The sequence below is a fragment of the Chiroxiphia lanceolata genome, chromosome Z (genome assembly GCF_009829145.1).
Source record: "Chiroxiphia lanceolata isolate bChiLan1 chromosome Z, bChiLan1.pri, whole genome shotgun sequence".
NCBI lineage: Eukaryota > Metazoa > Chordata > Aves > Passeriformes > Pipridae > Chiroxiphia > Chiroxiphia lanceolata.
In genome coordinates this window covers 56,040,897-56,064,185 of record NC_045671.1, presented here as the reverse complement: position 1 = coordinate 56,064,185, position 23,289 = coordinate 56,040,897, and the positions used below count along the sequence as shown (strand labels likewise).

General features: G+C 40.1%; 1 protein-coding gene across 5 annotated transcripts in view; it reads left to right on the top strand.

The window, feature by feature from the left end:
* The window catches only part of SEMA6A (semaphorin 6A), a 117,419-nt gene extending 96,147 nt beyond the window's left edge, over positions 1-21,272 (top strand). For all 5 annotated transcript variants that reach the window (XM_032675055.1, XM_032675056.1, XM_032675054.1 and 2 more), the window contains one exon: positions 17,181-21,272. In XM_032675055.1, coding sequence (XP_032530946.1) covers positions 17,181-18,370 — 1,190 coding nt within the window. In that variant the 3' untranslated portion in view covers positions 18,371-21,272. The remainder of the gene's footprint in view (positions 1-17,180) is intronic.
* Positions 21,273-23,289: the final 2,017 nt, after the last annotated feature.

Here is a 23,289-nt window from a genome sequence, read left to right as displayed (position 1 = left end):
AATAATTCAGATAGGGAATTAAAGTGGCACAAAATTTGTGAAAACTTAGCTTTTGAATCAGTGTTTGCAGGTCTGATTAGAAGGGCTTGGACTTCATCAGTGTCATCATCCTGACACTGTCAGAAGGAACTGACTGATCCTAAGAAAAGTGTAAGGCTAATGGCAGAAGGATTTGCACCATGGTCAGTTCTGCATGGGGGGCCTTGGGAAGAGATGTAAACTCAAAGCATGTGCACCTGGGAGAAAACTAGGCAAACATTGCTATTCTTTTTCATATCTCAAGCCATTGTATGCACAAACAAAACATATTGCAAGTACTTTGCAGATCACTGTGTTTTGAGTTCTGAGGAAATAATGAAGATTGAATCAGACCAGATCATTCACTTACTACACTTTTAAGTCTTTTGCCCACAGTCTAGTCAAAGAATGTTGTGAGAAAGGGAGTGGAGAATTTGCCCTGACTCTGTCTCTGATTACATAGTATTTGGCTGAGATTTGGAGTGAGAGGTGTGGTTACTCAGAGCTGTAGTGCTTCACAAAGGGATTTTACCTAGACAAGACAAGGTGACTTACTTTTTCCATTAGGATTTAAACAGAGATTGGTTGAATGAGTCTATGATAAACGGAGACCTATAGATTTTTTTTCAGAAATGCTCTTAGGTAAATTAGCATCAGCTTACTGTAAACATCCATGTTTCTAGAGGGAGGCCTTATTTATGTTTGTCACATATACTAGTTGCTTGGTTGAAATACTAAAGAAACCACTTTTTTAGAACAAACAACCCTATATTTGCCTGAAATGGCTCTAATGAGCAACTTGTCCAGGAAAGAAATGTCTCATAGACTAATCACAGCATACCTACTGTGGAGCACCATTTCAACCATTGTATCAGATAAATACCAGAAAGCCACTATTAGCAGTTAAATGGGACCAAATGCACAGCGTAGTTTTTAGTGGCCAGATACCTGTGTCACTAAACCAGGCTAATAACTAGCAAACATGCCAGAAGATTGATGACTTCACCACACTGGAATTGCTGGTGTCCTGTGACATGCACCAGAGGGCTGTACAGCCAGAATTAAGGGAACATACCAGACTTGTCCAGAGAAATGACACTGATCTGTCTGTCTTGCATGTATGAGCTGTCTGCTCCCAGGGCTACAGACAACTAGTCATCTCAGATTACATCCTCAAGTTCAAACAGTGGCAGTAGAACACTAGATACTAATTAATAAAATAGAAATTTTATATAAAATTCATGAAAGAGGAATGCTGGAAGGATGCTTCTGACAACAGACTTTCTTCAAACTTGTTTTCATTGTGTTTTTGTAAGTTTCTATGAGAACAAGAATAAAGAGAGAGTGTGGAGACAAAGCGTTCAGCAAAGATGTCAGGAACTAAATCCCTGAGCAGGGCCACATCCTTAAGCCAATTTTAGTCAAACATGAGCATTATAATAGAGTATAGGGCAGTGATTTAGAGTGCCTTCTCTGTGACTAAGTCTTAATTTCAAACCTTACGTAAAAAAAAGCTCCAGCTCATTTAGTAAAAGATTTTCTATTGTAGCCGTTTGAAAGTGTAAGGAAATGAACAAATTTAACTGCAAAAGATAGGCAAGGATAAGTAAATCAAAATAATGGAGGGGCAATATTCCAACACATGCCAGCTGCCTGTGCCACACTTCAGAAATGCCTATACTTCAGCACTGGCACTCAACATTTTCAGAACTGAAAATGTTTCTACATTTCACTAGCAGTACAGATTTCAGATTTAACTAGCACAAGTCAAAGCGTGAGTGGTAAGATTAGAACCAAGAGCCACTTGCTGTTTAGTAGCCCAAAAAAAAAAAAAAAGACATCACTGTATCAGTTTGCAACCTCTAGTTATGGAAACAGAGCTCTTATGCTCCCAAATTACTGGATCCTACAAATAAAAGAATGGTGAAGTTCAAAATAGGTAACATCAAATGTCAAATGTGGCTTCAGGAAACAGCAGGTATCCTTGACCCGTAATTGTCCACCTGCATAGATTTCAAGTCAGGCTATCCATTTCCAGGCTGGAATGAGCAGCAGAAGCTTGTCTTACTAAAACAGAGAAAACTGTCATTGCCCCAGGACCTTGATCTGCTTTTTCAATAAAAGAGGCCATGTCTAATTTGTCAAGGCAGCTGCTCAGGGTTCAGGGCATTAGAGCTATTGTGTGATGGACTAGATCCCCAGCTACATTCATCCACAGTCACCCAGTGAGGACAGCTCGGTGGAGGAACAGACTGCCTTATGCTCTTGTTTGACCCTTGTAGCACTGACATATTTATCAAGAGCTGTGAATTCACTGTAGGATGTGCTTGCCCCATAGGGCCACTACTCTATCTGGAAATAGCAAAGCATAACTGGTGGACAGGATGTTGAGTAACACCCAGTTTCATTTTTGTGATGTTTATATTGATTATAGGGAGATGCCATGCCATACAAAGTTGATGAATTGAAAGGGCAGCCTAGCCCTTTAAACAGGAGATTTCTAAAATTGCTTTGAAATTTGAAAATTGACAATCTTGTAGCTGAAAGACATATAAAGCACCTTTTAGGGTTCTTAATGCCAGTATACTATTAAAATGTCAATATGCTGTTAAAGATATTTGAGTGATTCATTTTCCTCATATAAGATGTGCCTAGTTTCAAATATTGTATTAATTAACCAGTAAGCTGTTCTGTAGTAATTTTACAATGACCTAAACACCTACAGTCCTGGTTCAGAGCACTTTTAATACGATCTGTAGTTTAATTACATGCCATGTACAAAACACCACCTACATTTTTCTAATATAGATTATATTTTAGTTAATGGTATCAACATCCCTCTTAGTATGTAGGAAGGATCTCAAATAACTCTTTTCCATTTTTCTTAGTGTTCTTTGAGACTGTAAAAAAGGCACACTTAATTCTTTGTGTCAGCATGGGCTGGTGCTCACTGATCAACAGCATGTAGTTAATTAAAAAATGAAAAACCTGGAGAGGGCATAATTGAGATTTCAAAATTGTAATTTTATTGAACATTAAATAGAGATAACAAATGTCATTGTGTTTGGAAAGCAGTTGTTCCTACGAGTTTCCTTAGTTTAGTCAGGTGTTCAGGCAGGTGTTACTTCGAACTTTTTAATAGTCATTTAGTGAGACACTGTAGTCTCTTGTATCTGATTACCGTTGCTATTACTTTTGCTAGACTTCAATCATGTGTTCCAAGATTGTGCCAGTAGCTGAGAGAGAGGATAGGGAAAAAATATGCTGTTATTCTCACATTACACAAAAAAGAGTCTTATGGGCATTTTTTTGAGAAGTTTTTCAGCAAATAATCTGAATTTACTATTGTATCAAAAAAATGTGCATCCTGACATCCCCATGAGGGAGAAAAGAGTTTTGTTGGCCAAGCTGGTTTTTTTTTAAATCTCATTCCCTCATGCCCAGAAGAGATTCATCACTGTTAGGCAACTAAATACACAAACAACTCTGTGTACATTGAGGTGTTCCTAAACCACCAGCTGATAGTCTGACAGCTCTCACTGCCCCAGCAGAGCAGAATAAGTCAGAGTCCCTGCTGAAGTAGATTTTAACAGCTCCATTGGCATTAGAAGAGCTTAGGGCGGTTTATAGAGTAGTTGCTCAGGAAGCATTAAGAGGCATTTCTGGCACAGGTATACAATGCAGCAAACATTTGGAAATGGCTAACAGCACATTCATCACCAACTTTGTGTTGGCCAGGATATTAAACTGTCTTCTACCAGCAACCAAAGATTGCTATCTTCTGTGAAATAAAATCTCAGCTGAAGGTGCAGCTTGATAGCATTGTCACAACTGGGCATAAACTAGACAGTTCTTTCAAATGCCCAACAAGGATTTTTTTAATTGGAAAATAACGCCAGCTGCATGCTGTCAATAACATGCCATCTTGTTCATGTTCCATCCCATTTTACACACAATTGTGATAGAAAATAAAAGAACAGCTGTTATTAAAAAAAAAAACAGGGAGGGGGGTAAGCAGGCACATTTTTGAAGCCCTACAAAGCTACTGCTATTCACTATCATGTTCTTGTAGAAAGAAACAGAGGGGTATTTTTGGAGAGCCTGAAAGATCTGCATTTGCTGAACACAAACAGTAGCAGCACAGACAAGGTATTTAAGGGTGTGCAGAAACACCTGACCAGCACTACACCAAAGCCTTCACTAAAATAATTCCAAAAGTCTTTTGAGAAGCACATATGTTCCAAGTGTTTCCTTATTCTTTAAGTCAGAAAATTATACTGAGTTCCTGTTTGGAAGAAAGAAGGATGTGTGAGACAGAAGTTACAGTGCTGGGTGAACGCTATGTACCACTTTTTTTTAAAGACACCAACAGAGGTGGTCTTATCATGTGGTGCAGAAAAGGCCATCGGTAGTTTCGTTGAGCCTGTGGCCAGCACTGGAGAAATTGAATTTCTGCTACAAGCATATGGTCCCCATCAAACAGGTCAACAATTCTCGATGTGTATTCATTGCTGAATGAGTCCCAGTCAGTACTTCTCAAAGAAGGGCACAGAGCAGGAGTGCCCTCTGTCCCTTCTTCTGCCTGCTCTCTGCACTGAACCTCTTGCATTCACCACAGCCTGCCCAGGGATTTGGGCAATCATGGCTCATAACAAGGAGCATAAAGAGCACTGCTCTTTTTTTGGAAAGAGCATTCAACTTTATCTCTACAAAACAGTAGACTCTATTCAGTGTCTTAAAGAAATCTTACAGTCCTGCAGCACTTTATATATTTTTTGTCTAAATATGATCAGCTACAAGCAGTGTCTTGAGGCAGTCATCCAGTAAGACCAATTAATTTTGTGTACGCAGGGGGATTTGTATATCTCAGTGTGCACTTCCAGTCATTGAACTAAATTACTAATATCAAATCAGCAGCTACTTTCATATACCCAGAATCAAGACCTGGAAAGACAAAGTTTATCTCTAGTTGCTCATAGCAAGACAAGTTGATAACATCAGCTGTGCTTCCCTGAAAGGTTTGGTCTCACCTACACTGTGTTTCGAAAAGAGGAGAGGGAATAAATATAGGTCACTGAGGGAAAAGAGGTTGTGATGAAATTTTCTAGGGTTCCAATACTGGGAAAAAATGAGGCTTTAACCTCCCACTTAGAAGTTTGTATATCTGTAGATGAGTAAACGTCTCTTGAGAGCTAGTCTAGAGATGTGAAAAAGCCAGTCACATTCCTTGTTATAGCACCTACATTCGTGTTCATTAACTAGCTGTGCAAACTTCCTGTTTTTCCTGCAGCATTGGAAAATGCTGTGTTAAAGAGCATGAGCAGAAACAAACAACTACAGTAAATCCAGAAAAGTGAAATTTGATCCAGAACCAGAACTAATTGGAAGGCTGGGGGAGTTGATGTTTGCAGCAACACTGCTGTTTGTGAGATATTTGGTAAAGCAAACACAGAGGTATGCTGGACAGTCAAGAGGGTGTCTGGATGGGGTTTAAATATATGTTGGAGAAGACACTGGCTTGCCCACACAACTGTGGTTAGATTACTGCTGGCCCCAGGGCAGCCTTATTGGAGCTGGGACAGATACCTACTTGCCAAAGTATGTCCTCTCAGATTAAGCTACAGGTTCACCTCATCCAGGGAAGCAGACTGGCCCTAGTAACTACTGAGCGTGTTAAAAAATGCACAAAGGAAACATCCATGAAGTTCTGGCATCAAAGTATAAATGTACATGCATTGCCTGCAAGGTGGGGAGGTGCTAAAAAAATTAGGTTAAAAAAAAGCAAAGAACTATAAGTCTGACATACAGAAAAATGCAGATCACTACTGAAGACAGAAAATTAAGTAAGAGAGAGATCATAGCAGCACCAGGGCAAGAAGTCCACCAGGAAAATACTGTCTTTTACCTCAGGATGTGGCTGGAGTGACTATGCTTGCTTTACTGGACATACTGTGGTTTCAGATTTATGTAACAGAGAAAGAAGTGTGCTGATATTTATATCTGAAGAATAGTGAGATGTCGGTGAAGAACTAGCAGTAAAATGAGTCTTGCTGACTGTAGCCAGTGTTTCAAACTCATTGCAGTTCCTCAGTCATTTAATGTATCCATAGGCAGATGAGGCTATGGGATTGCAATATAGACCTAATATCAGATATGTATAAGCTATTTTTTACCTACATCACCAGCCTTGCAAATATTTCTGGAAGAAGTCTTGTCTTTTACTGACAAGTGATGGGGGCATGTTTTAATTCTTAAGTCCAGGTCTTTTGACTACACCTGCTGTGTTCACGAGTATGGGAGAAATTAAGAGTTAATCCACAGTGTTTGCTTTCTATCATGCAGTATACAGTGGTAGCATTTTAATGACAGAAGAGGTTTCATCCTTTCTCTGTATAAAAGCAGACCTGGTCCAGCCATATTCTAACATGCACCAGGAACCCAGCTGTGGGCAGCAGGACTGTTCCTAAGAAATACAATCTATGTGCATGAATAAACATTGTTGGCTTGGTCACATAGTTGTTCAACAGTTTAATAATAATTTCCAGGGACCTCAGGGAATAGGAAGTATAGAGTAATGTCTTATTTAAATGTCTTGAATGTATAATAGATAACTCCTTTGTTAGTTCAGCTGTGATGTGTTCAGTTACACGAGTAGCTCAAAATTAGCATTTACATTTTTGTGCCTTTAAAGAAGATCAGAGCTGATGAGGAAACAATTTTCACTTTTAGGTCATATGCAGTATTTGAAATTTAACCCGAATTCTTCCTTAAAGCTGCTTTGAGCTTCAGCCTGCTAAGCAGAGCTGCTAATGTTGACATTCTGCAAACTTCACTTTTCCCTGTTGTGCAGAAAGGCCATAGTTCAAAACAGGCTGTATAAAAGGAGAGGAAAAGACACAGAATTTCTCAGCGACAGCTTCTCTTTCCTTGACACTGTTCATAAAAACGTCTTCCAGAAAGGCACTGGGCTGTCCAGAATACAAAATGCTCACATCAGGAATAGAAAAAGAAAAAAGAAAAAAGAAAGAAAAAAACAAACAAACAAACAAAAAAAAACAAAAAACCAAAAAAAAAACAAAAAACAAAAAACAAAAAAAAAAAAAAAAAAAAAAAAAAAAAAAAAAAAAAAAAAAAACAAAAAAACAAACAACACCCAGCATTTGTTCTGCACCATCAGAGGAGCTCCATGCAGTGAAATGGGAACTGTGAAGATGAGAAATTCACTTTGCAAGCTACAACAACTTCTCTAGAGCCCTGAAATCATGCATATTCAGCCAAACATATGTAAATCTGTTTTAACCCAGCTGTGAAAGATCCCCCGAAGTAAGCTAATAAAGAGCAGCTGGATATGTTTAAGCTCATCCCAGGCATAGTAGAAAGATCCCAGAATGTATACTGAGCTTTTTTTACGTCACTAGAGGAAATGCTGCAGACTTTAAAGGAAATTAGTGTTTTAAGAAGCACAGCAGCATAAAGTTTGTCTCTGCCGAGACAAACTACAAAAGAATTAATTTTCCTTGACATTTGGATTTTATACTTCTTGGTTTTAACTACTGTGAACGCCTGTGTTTTACTTTTTTGTAAAGGACATGCTATGTCTGCTTTTTGCCATCACACAGGCATCTAAAATTATCATCACTCGCTGGGAAAGGGTGAGAGGTGAAGGAAAGTACTGAAATCAGGAGAGTTCAAAGTGATCAGTCACTGCATACCACCTGCCAGTGGGACAAAGGTTGTCAAATGCTTTCTAGTGCAGGAGCTGGCCCTGAGCTTAGCCTCTGGGACAAACAAAATTGAGCTGGCTTCAGGACTGTAATGACTTTCATCATTATATTACATATGCAGGAGGTTGTGTCAAACAACACTTCTCCCATACCTGCAAACTTAATAAACTGGTTTATTTACAGAGATACTACTCAGAAGTAACACCATTAAAAAAGCTTTAAGATCTTGCTGTTCCAGTCTTTTCAGGTCTACCTCCCCTTCGCTTCAGTGGATGTGAGAGTTGTCTGAGCATGAACTTTCCGGTTTAGATCCTGTCATTTCCATCTGTTATAATCCATTGTTTCTAATCTCTCAAATTTCATAAGTGTGAGTTCACAAGGCTATGGTGTGGGTTTTGTGTGGCCACTGTGACATGCAGAAAAATTATGTTGCAGGCTCATTATCAAACTAAAAACAGATAACTTAAATCCATTCTGAAAATGTTACTTCAAGAGAGTCACAAGTTATCTCATATGGACATGTTCATCTCTCCTCCTTTTGTAAGTTACAACCATCTTTTTTTCTATAGAGAGTCATGTTGGCAGTCTGTCATGAAAAGTGAAGTGATGTAATTTGAACCAGTCAAAAGGAGAAATAAAACCGCTATTAGAGATCAATTGATGAACCTATCCTCGAGGGATTGTTTCTGAAATAGGTCGAATAAAGGGAGAGAAAACCCTAACAAAGGCTGATCTGATTGCTTAGATACTTTTCAAGGCTTTGTTATGTGTTATTTCAGTCACATTATATATCGATTTTGTTTTCACAGTTCTGAACTATGATTTCTCCTTATGCCTCCAGTGGTCCTCCAGTCTCTTGTAACTGAAGGTTTTTTCTTTACCACCTTCATTATTCTCTACAAGTGTAGGCATCCACTTTTTCTTTGTTGGGTGTCTCAGACTACTAGCTCAGGCAACTGGCTTTGAGAGCCCTAGGGTGGAATCTGAGGGGAGATGGATTACTGTTCTCAGCACAGTCATGCAAAACTTAGAGTTGCAGACCTTTACAAGTCAACAATACAGCTTTACTGTGAGAGGAGGGGGAAAAAGCATTTGCCAGCAGGTTTAACTACAAATGTTTGAGTTGATTTTTTTTCTAGCTGGTGACACTGAGAGTCCAGAAAAATGGGTACTGGGTTGTATTGCCCTGAATCAGCAGAATGAGTTCTTGGAGCTGGAACAAAGATGAAGGAAAAAAGCTTACTTATTGTTTTCAAGAAAGCAATTCCATTAAAGTGTCAAACACCAAATCATTGGGATTGTAATGTGTTTTGTTTATGTCAAATCTTGAAATTATTCCTTCAGGAAAACATGAGATGAGATCTCAGAAATCCATGGTAGACTCTGATCATTCCTGAATTTTCTATCACTTTAAACCTGGCTGTCCAATCTAAATTTGTCAGCCTTTTTATTACTAGTTTAAAAAGAGGTAGAAAGCTTGTTTGTACCTGTAGAGATTTTCCAGTCTGAAATAGTCTTTTAGCAGCATGAGACTGCCTGTAAACATACTTCTAGCACCTGGAGACACATGTTGAAAACTATTCAGTGATATTTAAAAAATATATTCTGAAGCCCATAAAAGTCTTAATTCATAATGGGTTTTTACCAGTGTTTCTTGCAAGCCTAAGGAGAAGAAGATGTACAACAGACAGAGAAGCTTGCACTGAAGAGTGAAATTATCTGCAAAGTTTTCCCCTTAAATAATAACAGTAAAGAAATCATTGTGTCTTTCTGGAACAATGACTTGTTCTGTAGAAAGTCTCGAGTGATTTTGTAGGTGTTGTAGATGGAAGTAGGTGCATTCCCATTTAGCTAGAGAGGTGAAGTTTAAGGCAGCAATGACACTCCCTTCCTAATTGCTGTTAATGTGTGTTCTAGAGATAAATATTACCTGATTTCCTGATAGTTATTCCCTCACTTCCCTTCCAAAACATCATTCTTCATTTCCCACTTCCATATTTCAGCTTAGTGTGCCACCGTTTTGGGTTATTACTTTACGAACTCTTGCAGGCAACTTTGAAAAGCTGGGCAATGACAGCTTCCTGCAGAGCTGATCACAGAGTGATCCTGGTGCACATGGGATGTGGTCTTCCCGTTGTCCAGGGTACGCCTCTTGCAGCCATAAATCATTCCAAGGACAAAGGTGTCTTTGTCTCCACACTACAGCTAACTGTTGTGCTCAAACTGAAAGGTGTTCATACAGGGGATCTTGTAGTGATCGGACCAGGTATTGCTATCTGTCCTGTGAGTTTTCCTCACCAACTTCAGCTTGGTTGTGGAACAAGGCAACATCCAAGCTATTGTATCACTAAAACACCCTCACATTAAGCTATTCAAACTGGGAAGAAGCTAGACTTAAAAGAAGTGGGCTTTTTCTTGATGTTCTGCCATTCTTGTCACACAAGGATCACAGGTGAGACAAGGAAATTTAGGCTTCATCATGACATGTTTCTTTTTAAACTGTACAGTATAAAAGGACACAGCTCTTTTGCTAGGCCTCTGGAGTTGAGGTCTTCCTTTCTGCAGATGCCTGTTAATGGCTGTTCTCTTGAGACATGCACCTTACTTCAGATCTCCTTCCAGGTAGAACTTTGATCAGTACTTTTCAGCTGCAACTTTTCAGCAGGTTTATCTCACTTTCATATACTTCTGAGAAGATAAGTCAAAGACTTTAGAGTAAAGTCAAAGAAAAAGTAAACCTTTTGTGTTTTCATGAAAGGAAGTTTGTCTGGTTTAATGTAATTTATTACTGAAAAATTTGCTCTGGCTTTTTTTTTTTTTTTAATTACTTTATCATCCTTTGAATGCTCATAAAATTGATTGTTTTATCACTTGTTCTGTTGTCATCCCCATTCTAAAATTGCACTACCAGGTCTGTGTTTTGTTAGGTCTTCCCTTTGGCTCTTCTCAAAGGCAGATAGTATGCTTGTCCTTTTCCAGAGCTTTTCTTACTTATATTACCTCCAGTGTTGTCCAAGATACTGTACAATGTCTAGAAATTGCTTTGGCTAGCTCCTTAAGCTGCTGGGGACAGATTCTATTAGACAATTTGAAAATGTCGACATTATCTAAATATGTTTGCTTTTTTCTCTCTATCATGGTCAACACTTATACCCTGACTTTATTACATTTCTGATCACAGATCAGAGTGGGGAATTTTGTTGAAAAGTGAAGCGGGAAAAGGAGTAAATAATTAAGTCTCCATGTCTTGCCTTATCTATCCTCCTTTATTGAAAATTTTTGTGTTGATATTCATTATTCTTTTTCAGCTCTGCTCATGCCATATATTCTTTAGAATGATGAACTCTGTTCCTTTGTGATTATTTCATCCTAATTACATTTCTGCCCTTGGAATTTCTTTTCTATTAGGATTAGTTGGAGAAGAGCATGCCCAGAATAGCTTCATCAGCATTTTCATACAGTAATGTTTTCAGCCCTGTGCACATCTTACTTTTTAATTTGTTGAGTTTTTTAGCATATATACTGTCCTAGCCCTTAATACTTTTGTTAAGAAAAGCCTTACTTTTTGTTAAGAAGCAGCCTCACCTTCCAGCTTATGATAATCTAGTATACAGGAGATCTATATCACTGTATAACCTCTGGTCTTTTCTGTCTTATTTTTACCCAGAGACATGCCACAAGTCTGCTTCTTTTCCAGAACTTTAGAAAAAGTATATGTATTATTGACATAAAATGTAACGTCTCCTTGCTTTTTCCCCAGCTACCTTTAGTGAACAAGCTAGATCAATGCTCTTCATGTGATTCATCCAAAAGCACTAGCTCATTTTAGAATTTAATCACTTTGAAGGTTTGGAAATACTTTTCTAAATGTCCTCTTACCAACCAGCCAGCCAAAACAGTTTACCTTACCTACCAGCTCTGCGGAAGAAAGAATGAATTATGTATAGCAGAACAATGCAATACCATATCAGGTCTTCTCTCTCATTAGATGAGTAAGAAGAGGTGATTTTGCATGTTCCAGACTGTTACAGTACCAGGTGTAAAGAAAATGAATGGTGAGGTTAGGAGATGCAGACAAAAAGACACAGGATGAAATTACAGAAAGTTAGTGGAGGAGGAAGGATCAGGTTGTCTGTGAGAATCAGAATGGCCATGAAGAGGGGAGAATATCAGGTGACTAGACTGGCTATTTTAGTAGCTAGAAATTATAATGCATCACTTGTAGGAAGACTCTGAACTTGTAAGCCCAGCTGTGACTCGTAAGGAAGAGAGCTTGACTTAAATGGAAGACTTCAGGAAGGTTGGTAATGCCAGCATGTTTGTGGCATTAGTGACATGTAAGGTCTGATCCTTGAAGGTGCAAATATTTAATGTCATCTGCATCTTTGTAAGATTTTCAGTTTTACTGTTATCGTCTTTAGCACCACACATCTCCCGAGTATAATGTTAATACAGGTAACTCTGTCAACACTGTCCCTTTCCAAAGAATAGCTTGTTGTTATCCCTAGTGATGTCTCACTACAGAAAACAGTTAGGAGTATGAAGTAAGCAATGTATTTTCACTTTTGAAAATTATATACCTTGCAAACAGGAAAGTGCTAGACATAACACTTTAAAAGTATTTAATTTAAAATAATAGTTTTATAATTAAATAAGATTAAAATAATGTGATGATAATTATATCAAACATATTTTACAGTCCCATTCCATTATATTTTATGCAGCCAGCCCAGTCTGTTTTGCAGTACATGATGTCTTAGAAGTATGTCAGATAACATATAGCTGTAAGATTTTTTTAACAGCAGGTATTTCCTCAAAAGTGAGAGTCTGAATACTTAACTTTCAAAAATGTAAGCCCTACATTTTTCTGATTACTTTCTCCATTCATTTTAATTCCTTGAATAATGAGTGCAAATGAATGAGCCATGGGGTCTGTGTTGTTCTTTAAGAACTGTGGGATAGGTAAAAGCACATGCAGTTTGTAAAGCAGCATAAACACTGTCCTGTCTGTTTGCTTCAAACTGGCTTGTTAGGGATCACACACCTGCTTATTCATCCCAGTCTGTGAAGGCAGTTACTGCTGATGTTAGGGGCTTGAGATACTGATAGACAATAACCACAATTATCAGCCCATTTTGTATTAAATTCCAACCCCTCACCCCCCACCTGCTCTGTGGTCATGACAGTAGAATGCTGAACATTTTTCCTACTTTTTCATTACTTAGTTTTATCCATTCCATTAACACTAATGCAGGGTCACATCTCACCCATTTTATTTTATTTACATTGAAGTTAGTGGGATTGCTTGCGTAACTAAAGATACATGGATGTGATCCCTGATAAAAAATAAATTATATCATTAACCTGGCATCGTGTCCAGAGAAGATCCGCCTGCCTAGAGCAAAACCACTAATGTTAAATATCCTGTAGTATAGAAAACATAACAAACATCAGGAAGGTTTGAGTTCCAGCGGAACTAGCTGGAATCAGGCTGTTTTAAGACCATCGTAAATTTATGCAGATAAAACACCTGCAGCTTGCACAGTCTCATTCCAGCTACCCCTCCCATGAACACAAATGATTATTCAGTCTGGACTGTGTGGTAATTTTGTAATGTGAGTGCTAATGATTTGATATCTGTTGGTAACCTAAAACTGAAGATTTCATGTTGCTTTTGTATGCAGTGATGCATGTTTCTGTTTAAGGCTATCACTTGCAGAGTAAGATTTAGCCTAAAGCAGAAGGCTAAGAGTGTAGAACTTGAAGTTTGTCTTAGCCAGTAGGAAGTGTCAGGCACGAACATGAGTTTTAAGCTATTTCATTGCATCCTATCACCAGATACCTGAGAGAGAGAACAGCACTTTTCCTCTCTCCTCTCCACCACGAGGAAGTTGTACACAGCCATGTGGTTGACTCTGAAACTAGCTCAGTTGATTAGAACATGGTACTGGTCATGGGTTTGATTCCTGTATGGGCCATTCACTAAAGAGCTGGACTCGATGATCTTTGTGGGTCCCTTTCAACTCAGAATATTCTGTGATTCTGAGGTCTCCTCTTCTCTAAGCTGAACAAATCAAATATCTTCATCTACTCCTCATAAGTGATGCCCTGTAGTCTTTTCACTCCTTTGGACACATTCCAATATTTTTATACAGTTGGTCCTTTTATCTACCAGGACATGTTGTTGACTCATATTGAGTTTACCATCAACCAAAACTGCCATTTCCCTTCCCACAGGGCGGCACTTCAGCCTCTTGTTCACAGTCTATACTGTAAAGTCTTTAATAACAGGATATTAGAATAACAGCATCATAGAATCATTTAGGTTGGAAAAACCTCTGAGATCACTGAGTGCTGCCATTAACCTAGCACTACCATGGTCTCTGTTAAACCATGTCCTCAAGTGGCATGTGACAGCAGTGACACACACTTTTCAAACAATTCCAGGGATGATAATTCCACCACTTCTCTGGGCAGCTTGTTCCAATGGCTGACCATCCTTTCAGTGAAGAATATTAAGTTACTAAGATATGACTTTTCCCTCCATGAACCCATGCTGGCTTTGACTGTAGGTGCTAGAACCGTTAGGTGGGCACGTGTTGCCAAATACTCTGAAATTGCTGGGATAAATAAAACTCTCTAACACCATCATTTTAGCATTAGAAAGCAAGGTGTTACCTTAATTCTGGCCAGAGGTGTGTGTGTGTAAGACTAACAGAGTTCAGTCAGTCCCACATAGACCCCAATACATAATTTATCTACCCATTTATACATTTTTAGCAAACAGTTAAAGTAATTTTCCTTGGTTCTTAATTACATAATTCTCTTTCATTAGTTAGTATTCTACTTCCTATTAGTTATTAATTTTTTGCTTTTTATAATAATTAGGTCACATCTTTAGTCCTTTTAGTATCTTTGTCTTGGAAAGGACTTTCCATCACATATATTGAGTCTTTGTTAGCCTTCTTCTTTATCTGCTGATTTCTGCAAAAAGTCCTTGCAGTTCATAAATCTTGGGTTCCAGATGTCCAGCTTCAACAATACATCTTTCTCTCTCCTTAGCTTTGTTCACTGAAGCGTATCAAGGTTAACCTTTAACAAAACTTACAGTTTCAGTACTTTTCCCGAGCTATGTTCAAAAGTAGCTCGTGACAACTTCTTGCTAAATGCTGGCTTGAAGTGATTTAAGACCTAACACAGCATCTATGATTAATTAATACAAGTAATCAAAAGGTTAATTAAAGCTATTAAAAATTAGACAATTATATCATTTCCAACACAATGAGTGGGGATTTTGAGTCTTTTTCGTGCAAAAAACATTGGACTTAAGTGCCCAAAGGGGCATATCTGAGAAGTTTGTGCATGAAAGGTGTCCATGAAATTAGGCTTTGTAAGTATCTGTATCTGTAACTGATTCTCCAGTTAATGACTGCAGTTTTATCAGTGTAAATAAATTTGGTCTCAAAATGCTGCAGAGTCTAGCACGTAAATATCAGCAGGTGAAAGTCCACAGGAGACCAACACATTTGCAGTGAAATATTGTTTTTGCTGACTGTGCTGTAACCACTAGTCTGGGCTTCTACATACAGCAATTTTGTACATGGATTTAAATTACAGAGCTAGGTTTTGCTGCTGCTTGTTAAGCGCTGATGACAAAGAATAGAAAAATCTGCCTCTTAAGAAGCTGCTGGGCTTTAAAAAAGGGTTCTCTTAGAAACGCTTAATTTGAAGATTGTTTCTAATTATATATTGTTTTCTGAGATTTACTTTCCTGCCCTTACATTTTTACTATTAAGATATTTATATGGATACCGGATCTTATTTTCTTAAGTGATCATCCACTCTTGATAATTATTCACCTTGCAAAATCATAATCCTCTATATTGTCATAGCACAATAATGTCTGTGGCAACCAGCTGTGATGTCTCATGCAGGTGCTTATGATTTCAAGAGCTTTGCTTTTAAATATAAAGTTCCTGTCTTGTAAGCAAATATCTCTTGTCCAGCTAAATGCTGCAATGAATTTGGGACAGAAAAATAGGAACAATACTATATCTAGCCAGAATATATATAGAACAATATATATATAGAACAATACTATATCTACCTGTGGGGTAGAGGCAGCTTTTCAATGCTCTTTTAACATAGTTTGCTGAGGAGCATTTTGGTTCTAATTCTGGGCTGCAAATACCTTCTGTACCAAATACATGAAAAGACATTATTTTAGAAGAAGTTGATTTACAACATGAAAGTTTTGTATCTTCATGAAGTCTCAGGAGAGCCTTGGAGGTATATTTTCTGTCTTGCTGTCTCCTGCTGAGCATGTGGAGTTTTAATGCCCTGGCACTTAGGTCCTCTCTGGAGAAAGAGGTGGGAGAGATGTTCCTTCAGTTGCTTGTCAGACTGTGGCTGCTCCATGTTAAGCAGTAAGAACAAAACCAGAAATGAAAAAAAGCAAACTATAGGCTTTGTGCTTGTGTTTCATTAGTGCTGCTGGCTTCGTGCCCAACTATATCAGAAAAAAAAAAGAAAACAAACTACTTTCTTCAGAAATTCAGAGTAGTCATTAATGCTGCATTAGGGACTTCAGATGGAGGAGATGCACTCTGCCAAAGACGCTTTCTCAGACAGCAGGTGCTCAGAGGGCCAAGTAAGATTTGACAATGACCTGACCACAGCACAGGACCACAAGATGAGGCACTCAGATGAGAAAGCATAGGCTTCAGCACAGAGGTCAACCTATTCATGTGTTTAGAAAGGAGACAGCTTTTAAAATTAAAATAGCAAGGACAGTCATCTAGCAGGCTCAGTAAATTTCAACACTGTGCTGTTCATAGTTACTTAAGCATCCTCCTGAAGCTCAGGCATGTGACACTGGCTTAAAAAACACATGACAAAGATAACAGAAGGAAGAGCAGAGAATGAAGCCTTAAACAGTGTGGGATGCACCTCTCTGGTATTTGCAGAGATTCTATCTCCTCTCGTCCTTTTAGAGGTTTTTCAACGTGAATGGCTTACCATAGTAAAAATAAGAGGGTGTTAGACAAGGAGATATCAGAAAGAGGGAGGCGAGGAATGAGCCGTGTGTCAGAGGAGCAGAGCTAATAGCTCTGATCTGCTGAAGTTAGTGTGAGTTGCCCAGGGCCAGGATTTCAAACCAATTGCACTTGCCCTCTCCCTTCCCGAACTTTGTAGTCTCCAGCTCCAGATCTGAAAGCTGTAATGAAAAGTCAAGGCTGCACATGCAAGATGTGGCTAACAGGTACAGTATGTCTCCAAATTTGGGCAACCTGATAAACAAAATCACCTTGCAAAACAAAAACTAACCTCCCAGAGGCATGCCTTTAAATGAAGTAGTTAATGATAAGTTGCTTCCCCCACCTCCCTGCTCCTCCTTTGTCCTTAATTTGTTTAATCACTGTATGCTGTTTATTGCAGGAGTGATTCGAGAGAGTTACCTGAAGGGTCATGATCAGCTGGTGCCAGTCACCCTGTTGGCCATTGCTGTTATTCTTGCTTTTGTCATGGGGGCCGTGTTTTCGGGAATCATAGTGTACTGCATTTGTGACCATCGCCGCAGAGACATGGCTGTTGTGCAGAGGAAGGAAAAGGAGCTGACCCACTCCCGACGTGGCTCCATGAGCAGCGTTACCAAGCTCAGTGGCCTCTTTGGGGATGCTCAGTCCAAGGAGCCAAAGCCTGAAGCTATCCTCACGCCTCTGATGCACAATGGGAAGCTGGCTACCCCAGGCAGCACTGCCAAGATGCTAATCAAAGCTGACCAGCACCATCTGGACTTGGCTGCCCTGCCAACCCCTGAGTCCACCCCAACCCTGCAACAGAAGAGAAAGCCCAGCCGAGGCAGCAGGGAATGGGAGAGAAACCAGAACCTCATCAATGCCTGCACAAAAGATATCCCCCCAATGGCCTCACCAGTGATCCCAACTGACCTGCCGCTCAGGGCTTCTCCCAGCCACATCCCCAGTGTTGTGGTCCTGCCCATAGCCCAGCAAGGCTACCAGCATGAGTACGTTGACCAGCCAAAAATGAGCGATGGGGCTCAGATGTCTGCGGAGGACCAGAATGCCACTCTTGAGTACAAAACTATCAAGGACCACCTCAGTAGCAAAAGCCCCAGCCATGGGGTTAACCTGGTGGAAAATCTTGACAGCATGCCACCAAAAGTACCCCAGCGGGAAGCTTCCCTTGGGCCCCCAGGGGCCTCGCTGTCACAGAGTGGCCTGAGCAAGCGGCTGGAGATGCACTCTTCTGCTTACAACGTGGACTACAAGAGAAGCTACCCTACAAACTCACTCACAAGAAGTCACCAGGCATCAACTCTCAAAAGAAACAACACTAATTCCTCCAACTCGTCCCACCTCTCCCGCAATCAGAGCTTCGGCCGGGGTGACAACCCACCACCAGCCCCGCAGCGAGTGGACTCAATACAAGTCCACGCTGCTCAGGCACAGGCTGTGACTGTATCTCGGCAGCCAAGTCTCACCACCTACAACTCACTGACGAGGTCAGGTTTGAAACGCACGCCCTCGCTAAAGCCGGACGTACCTCCCAAACCTTCCTTTGCTCCTCTTTCCACATCCATGAAGCCGAACGATGCATGTACATAATCAGAGTGGGGGGGGAGCGGGGCAAGGACAGCAATTAAGCAGAAGTTGCCCTTGAAAGCCAGTGTTCTGCAACTGTCATCACTCGCTCCTCTGAGAAGATGGTGGTTGCAAGCTAAAAATGTGTTGGATTTCTGCTCTCTGGGAAAAGTGGAATATTTTTTTAAACCCGAGCCATATGACCCATGGTTGAAGGTTTCAATTGCAGGACTCACCCCCACAACCTGCCAGTTCTTTGCTCAAAACACTAATCCTCCATCACAAACACTGAGCCAAAAGCACACAGGTGAAAGATGACTGTGACATTTCACCCCCTCACCCAAACTGCACAGTGCATTCCTGAACTGGGAAAGAGTGCTCTGAAAAGCAAAACAAATGTAAAAAACAAACAAACGGGGGGAAAAAAAAAAAAAGAAGGAAAAAAAGAAAAAAAAATCAATTGATAAAGCTAACTCTGACTTAACAATGGCAGAAGTTTACTACTTGCAGGTACTGTGAAATGATGCCCATCAGTGTTACACCCATTCGGTCACAACAGTTAAATGCCGGGTTGGGCAAACTATGTCATAGATTTCCTCTACTCTTCTCTTTTAATAAATAACACTTGACTGTTAACACAAGTAACTCCTCTTATTTATTGATCAACTTTTGTTTTTCCTAAAGAACTGACCTGCATATCATCCTGTGAGCAGCTTTTCAGAGAAGTACCTTGAAAATTACACCTATTTAACGTGAATCTCATTAACTGGAGTAATTAGAACTCTTTTATTTTTCCAAGAAATTTACTGAGTTAGATAAGTTGGAGCTGGAATTCTGAACTTTGTGCCTGGACTGCCTGGTTAGCTGAAAAAAAAGGGGATATCTATTTAAGTCTCTCAGCTAATTAGCTGGCTGGGCCTCTGACCTAAGACAGCAACAAATACTGCGAGTTCATAACTTCTAAAGCAACTGCAAGAGAAACTTAAAAGCTGCACATCTGTGCACCATTGCTATCAACATGGCTTTGTCAGTAGCTAATACTTTCTGTGAAGGCACCAGCTTGTGATGTGCCATCTCATTTCACCTTGCATGTGAGACGGCAAACAAAATCCTCAAACAGTGTGAACTAGCTAATATGCCGGCTGTTACCATGCATAAATTATGGTCTTATCACACGGGTTTTTCGTGGGAATATATCTGTGAATAGCCTGTTTTCTTCCACATGTAAATTTGTGCCTTACACCCTCAGTTGTGTATATTTGTGAGCTGTAGTATGTAAAACCTTTTTCTTTTTCCCCTTTGAGTAATGCAAATATTTATTGATCCTTCCTCCTCCACCAAGCCCCTTCAAAAACTGGAGTAAAGACATTGAAAGAACGTGGTGGTTATTGTCATAACCCCACATCCCTAAAGAAACTAGGCTAGCACCATACCCTCCACTGCAGTTTGACTTTCTAGCTGTGCCAAGTCCTCTCTCAAAACCACCCACAAGTGGTGATGCTCCCAATACACCATGCTGGGGGTTCTGCCTTGCCCCGCCTCCCGCTCCCCTTTTACAGCATGGAGATCATTCTCACTGGGCAGCAGGGAAATGGCTAATGATGTCCACAGAGCTGGTATGTCCCCTGGCCAGGGATGAGCACCGGTGAGAGGGGCCAAGCCCTGCCGAAAGCCCAGCCGCACATCCTGCTGCCTGCAGGGCACATGGAGCTAGGACAGGCAGGCAGGCTCCTGCTGTAGCTACCTGCTGCTTCAGAAGGATGCTGCATATACTTCTTTGGGGAAAAACGCGGGGTTTTTTTCCTTTGTTTCTTTTGTGTGACTGTGCATGTAGCTAGTGTGGGAGTGTGTGCGCGCCCAGGTGTGTGTGTGTGTGTGTGTGTGCGCGCAGGTGTGTAAGTTCCTTTCCAGTCTTTCAGTTTATGCAAAAACGTAGTTGTGTTTTTAATCTGTTACAATAACTGTGTCAACATACTGTAGAAAAATGATGGGGATCGCTTCTAAGCTTTTTATATATATATATATATATATCTCTACTGAACAGTATGTTCGAGTAAGGTGGTTGTTTCTGTTTCAATTTGTTTTTTAAAATTTTATACTTCCATTTGTTTTTCAGGGTTTTGGTTTTGTTTCTGAATGATTGAAAAGATCGATTTTAAGTCCGTTAGTTTATAGATGGTATATATAAGGTCTGGATAGTCTACACCAAAGTGTGTAACAAGGGTGCTTGCATGTTCTTTCATTTCATCATGGCTTCTTTTATGAAACAGTTTTGTTCACCCATAGTGAACTATGCAGACTGGAGTAGATAGATCTGTATCCAAAGCAACGTTGTCGTTTTAATAAAAACAAAAACAGAAAACCCTTTGAAAACAGTAGGTAGCAAGGTAATTTTTTTTAAAAGAACCAACTCACAACCTTTTCACCAAGCTCCAAACCCCTGAAGCACCAAACACGCAGGTTCCCTTGATATTATCCCTCAAAGCATTCTCCCAAAACATAGAGATGAATAATCACGGCAACAGCTTGTGCAGCGATCTGCCTTCGCAGTGTACACCACAGTTAATGAGTTGACCTTGAAATGTGCATTTTGTACTCGGTGGGTCTTCTGTTTTCATCCTTTCCCACCCCCAGTTCCCTTCCACCCTCTGTTTTGAGGGGTTCATGAACCTATGTGTGCCTTTGCTTTCCACCCTTGCTATACACTGGTAGATGCAACAAATTCAGACTCTCATTTGTTGTAAAGTTGTAAAGTATTGTGATGTCACCAGTTTCCCTTCATTTCCACTTCCCCCTAACATATGATTCACAACTTAATGTCGGTTGTAAAAAAAAAAAGGCAAGAAAGAAAAACAAAAAAGGAGGAGAAATGGGAAATAAAAGCTCTTGATTACATATGGTAATAAAACCAGACTGTTCTACTTTGTTTCTTGTTTCCAGCTTCTGTTGTTTCTACAATGATTTATCCTTTTCCTTTAAAAATACAAACAAATGCAATACTGATCATTTAGGTTATAGTGAGAAAGAAATTTGTTACTTTCTGCCTCTTAAAGAAGATGAACTTGAATGTAGTGGTGCTGATAATTAAAAATTGAATCACACATTTGCTCTCCCTCTATTCATATTTTGCATTTTCTTTTTATAAGCTTGTTCACTGTCAAATATTTATGGCAGACTTAATAGTTTGAAAGATCAAGCCTGGGATTTAAGCACACGTGGCCACCAAAATAGATCATAGAGATGTGACTTCATCTCCAGACTTTACATATTAATAACGGAGGAGCCTGTATTTTCTTTTAGCTGCATAAATCTGTTGTGCTTCATAGGGCTGATTTAAAGGATGATGCCTGAGACTAATTCTGCAAGAAAATAGTAGAAAACAGATAACAACAAAAGAGTGTAAAATCACCCTAGTCCTGGGAGTCACTAAAACATAGCTGCATTCTCCACATTTATTTTGTGTAAATGGGGATCACTTATGCACAACCATTACCAACAGTACAGAGAAATGCTTGGTTATGTTTGTAACTGGACTTAGTGGGTTTGTTTTGTGAGAGGAACAGGCAATGTGAGAGTGTGATCCCTTAGAAACAAGGGATCTAATCCAGTAATCTACCCTTCCTCTGATCATGTTTGGGCTTTTCTGCCCTGCCAGTACACCCTGTTCTGGATCTAGAACCCTCCTGATATGTGCTGCATGTGTGACATGCAAATGCAGAGCATTACTAAAACCATTTTTCAGTGCCTTCCCCACATATTCACCGGTTTTTTTCTCAGTTCAGGCTCCCTTCAAGCTGGGCACACTAGCATGCAGGTATGTGGTGTGGATGCAGGGAGGATGTCTTCCAGGACTGGGGTGTGCCCCAAGTAATGCTAAAGGACCTGCTGGTCTGGGGACTGAAAGCACTGTACAGTCACACAGTGCTCCATGCTCTGCTGCATTTGACCTGCAAACTCCCAGAGCTGCAGTAAATGGGAAGGTGAAAGCTCTCTGGGTGTTTAGGGACCTGTATCATTTTCAGTCCTGCAGCCAATCCTTTATCTATAAATGTTTGAAATGCTTCATATGAGCAACACCTGCAGAAGCTATTCAAAATCAATATACCTCTATTTTAACATTAATATAAATATTCCTCTATAAACAATTGCAAGCTACTACCTGGGGGACAGGCCCAGGAATGTCTCTAGTAGTGGTGCTGGATGACTCCTTTTGCATAGCTCCTCCATGTCTTGCCTGGAAAAGGAAGGTCCATTTAAAGCATGGGCATGGGTCCATTTAAAGGAGAGAGGGCAAGAAGGTGCCCTGATGCACAAGCCATTTGGGATAACTGCTCTGCTTATGTGTCCAAAACCTGCTGCCAAAGGGAAAGTGTGAACCTAGCCCCTTAAAGAATTATTCCTTTGCAACACCTCCCCAAAGGTACACTTCTGAGATGGCATGAACAACAGTCTCTGACAGAGACTTGTCTTACCTTCTACTGTGCAGGAGTGACTGGGAGAGGAACTGAAGGAACCACTGCCCTGGTGGGGTCTTGGCAGCCAAGCAGAGTGCAGGCACCCACAGCAGCACCCTGCTAAGGAATAGTTCTTCAACTGAGCACCCACAGCTCCCCACCCCAAAAGAGGCAGTGCCTTCAGCCTGCAGTATGTTGGCTTTTGACAGGGGAGGAGACCACTGAGCTACATGCTGTCTATTTGAATCATGAGATCTGTCCCCTACAGGGACTGCTAGTGCCACACTGAAGAAGCTCCCTGAGGCTGAACAGGGCAAACAAGAAACCCAAGAGAAAGCAAGGATGCTTTGAGCACTTCTGTCAAGTTAGTGTCATCTTATTTATCGCATTAATGGTACTCATGTTGACCTTATTTAGCATGTCATCAATGATGCATGGCAGTTCCTTTCCAATCAGCATTAATTTGCATACATGTTTTTACACAAAATG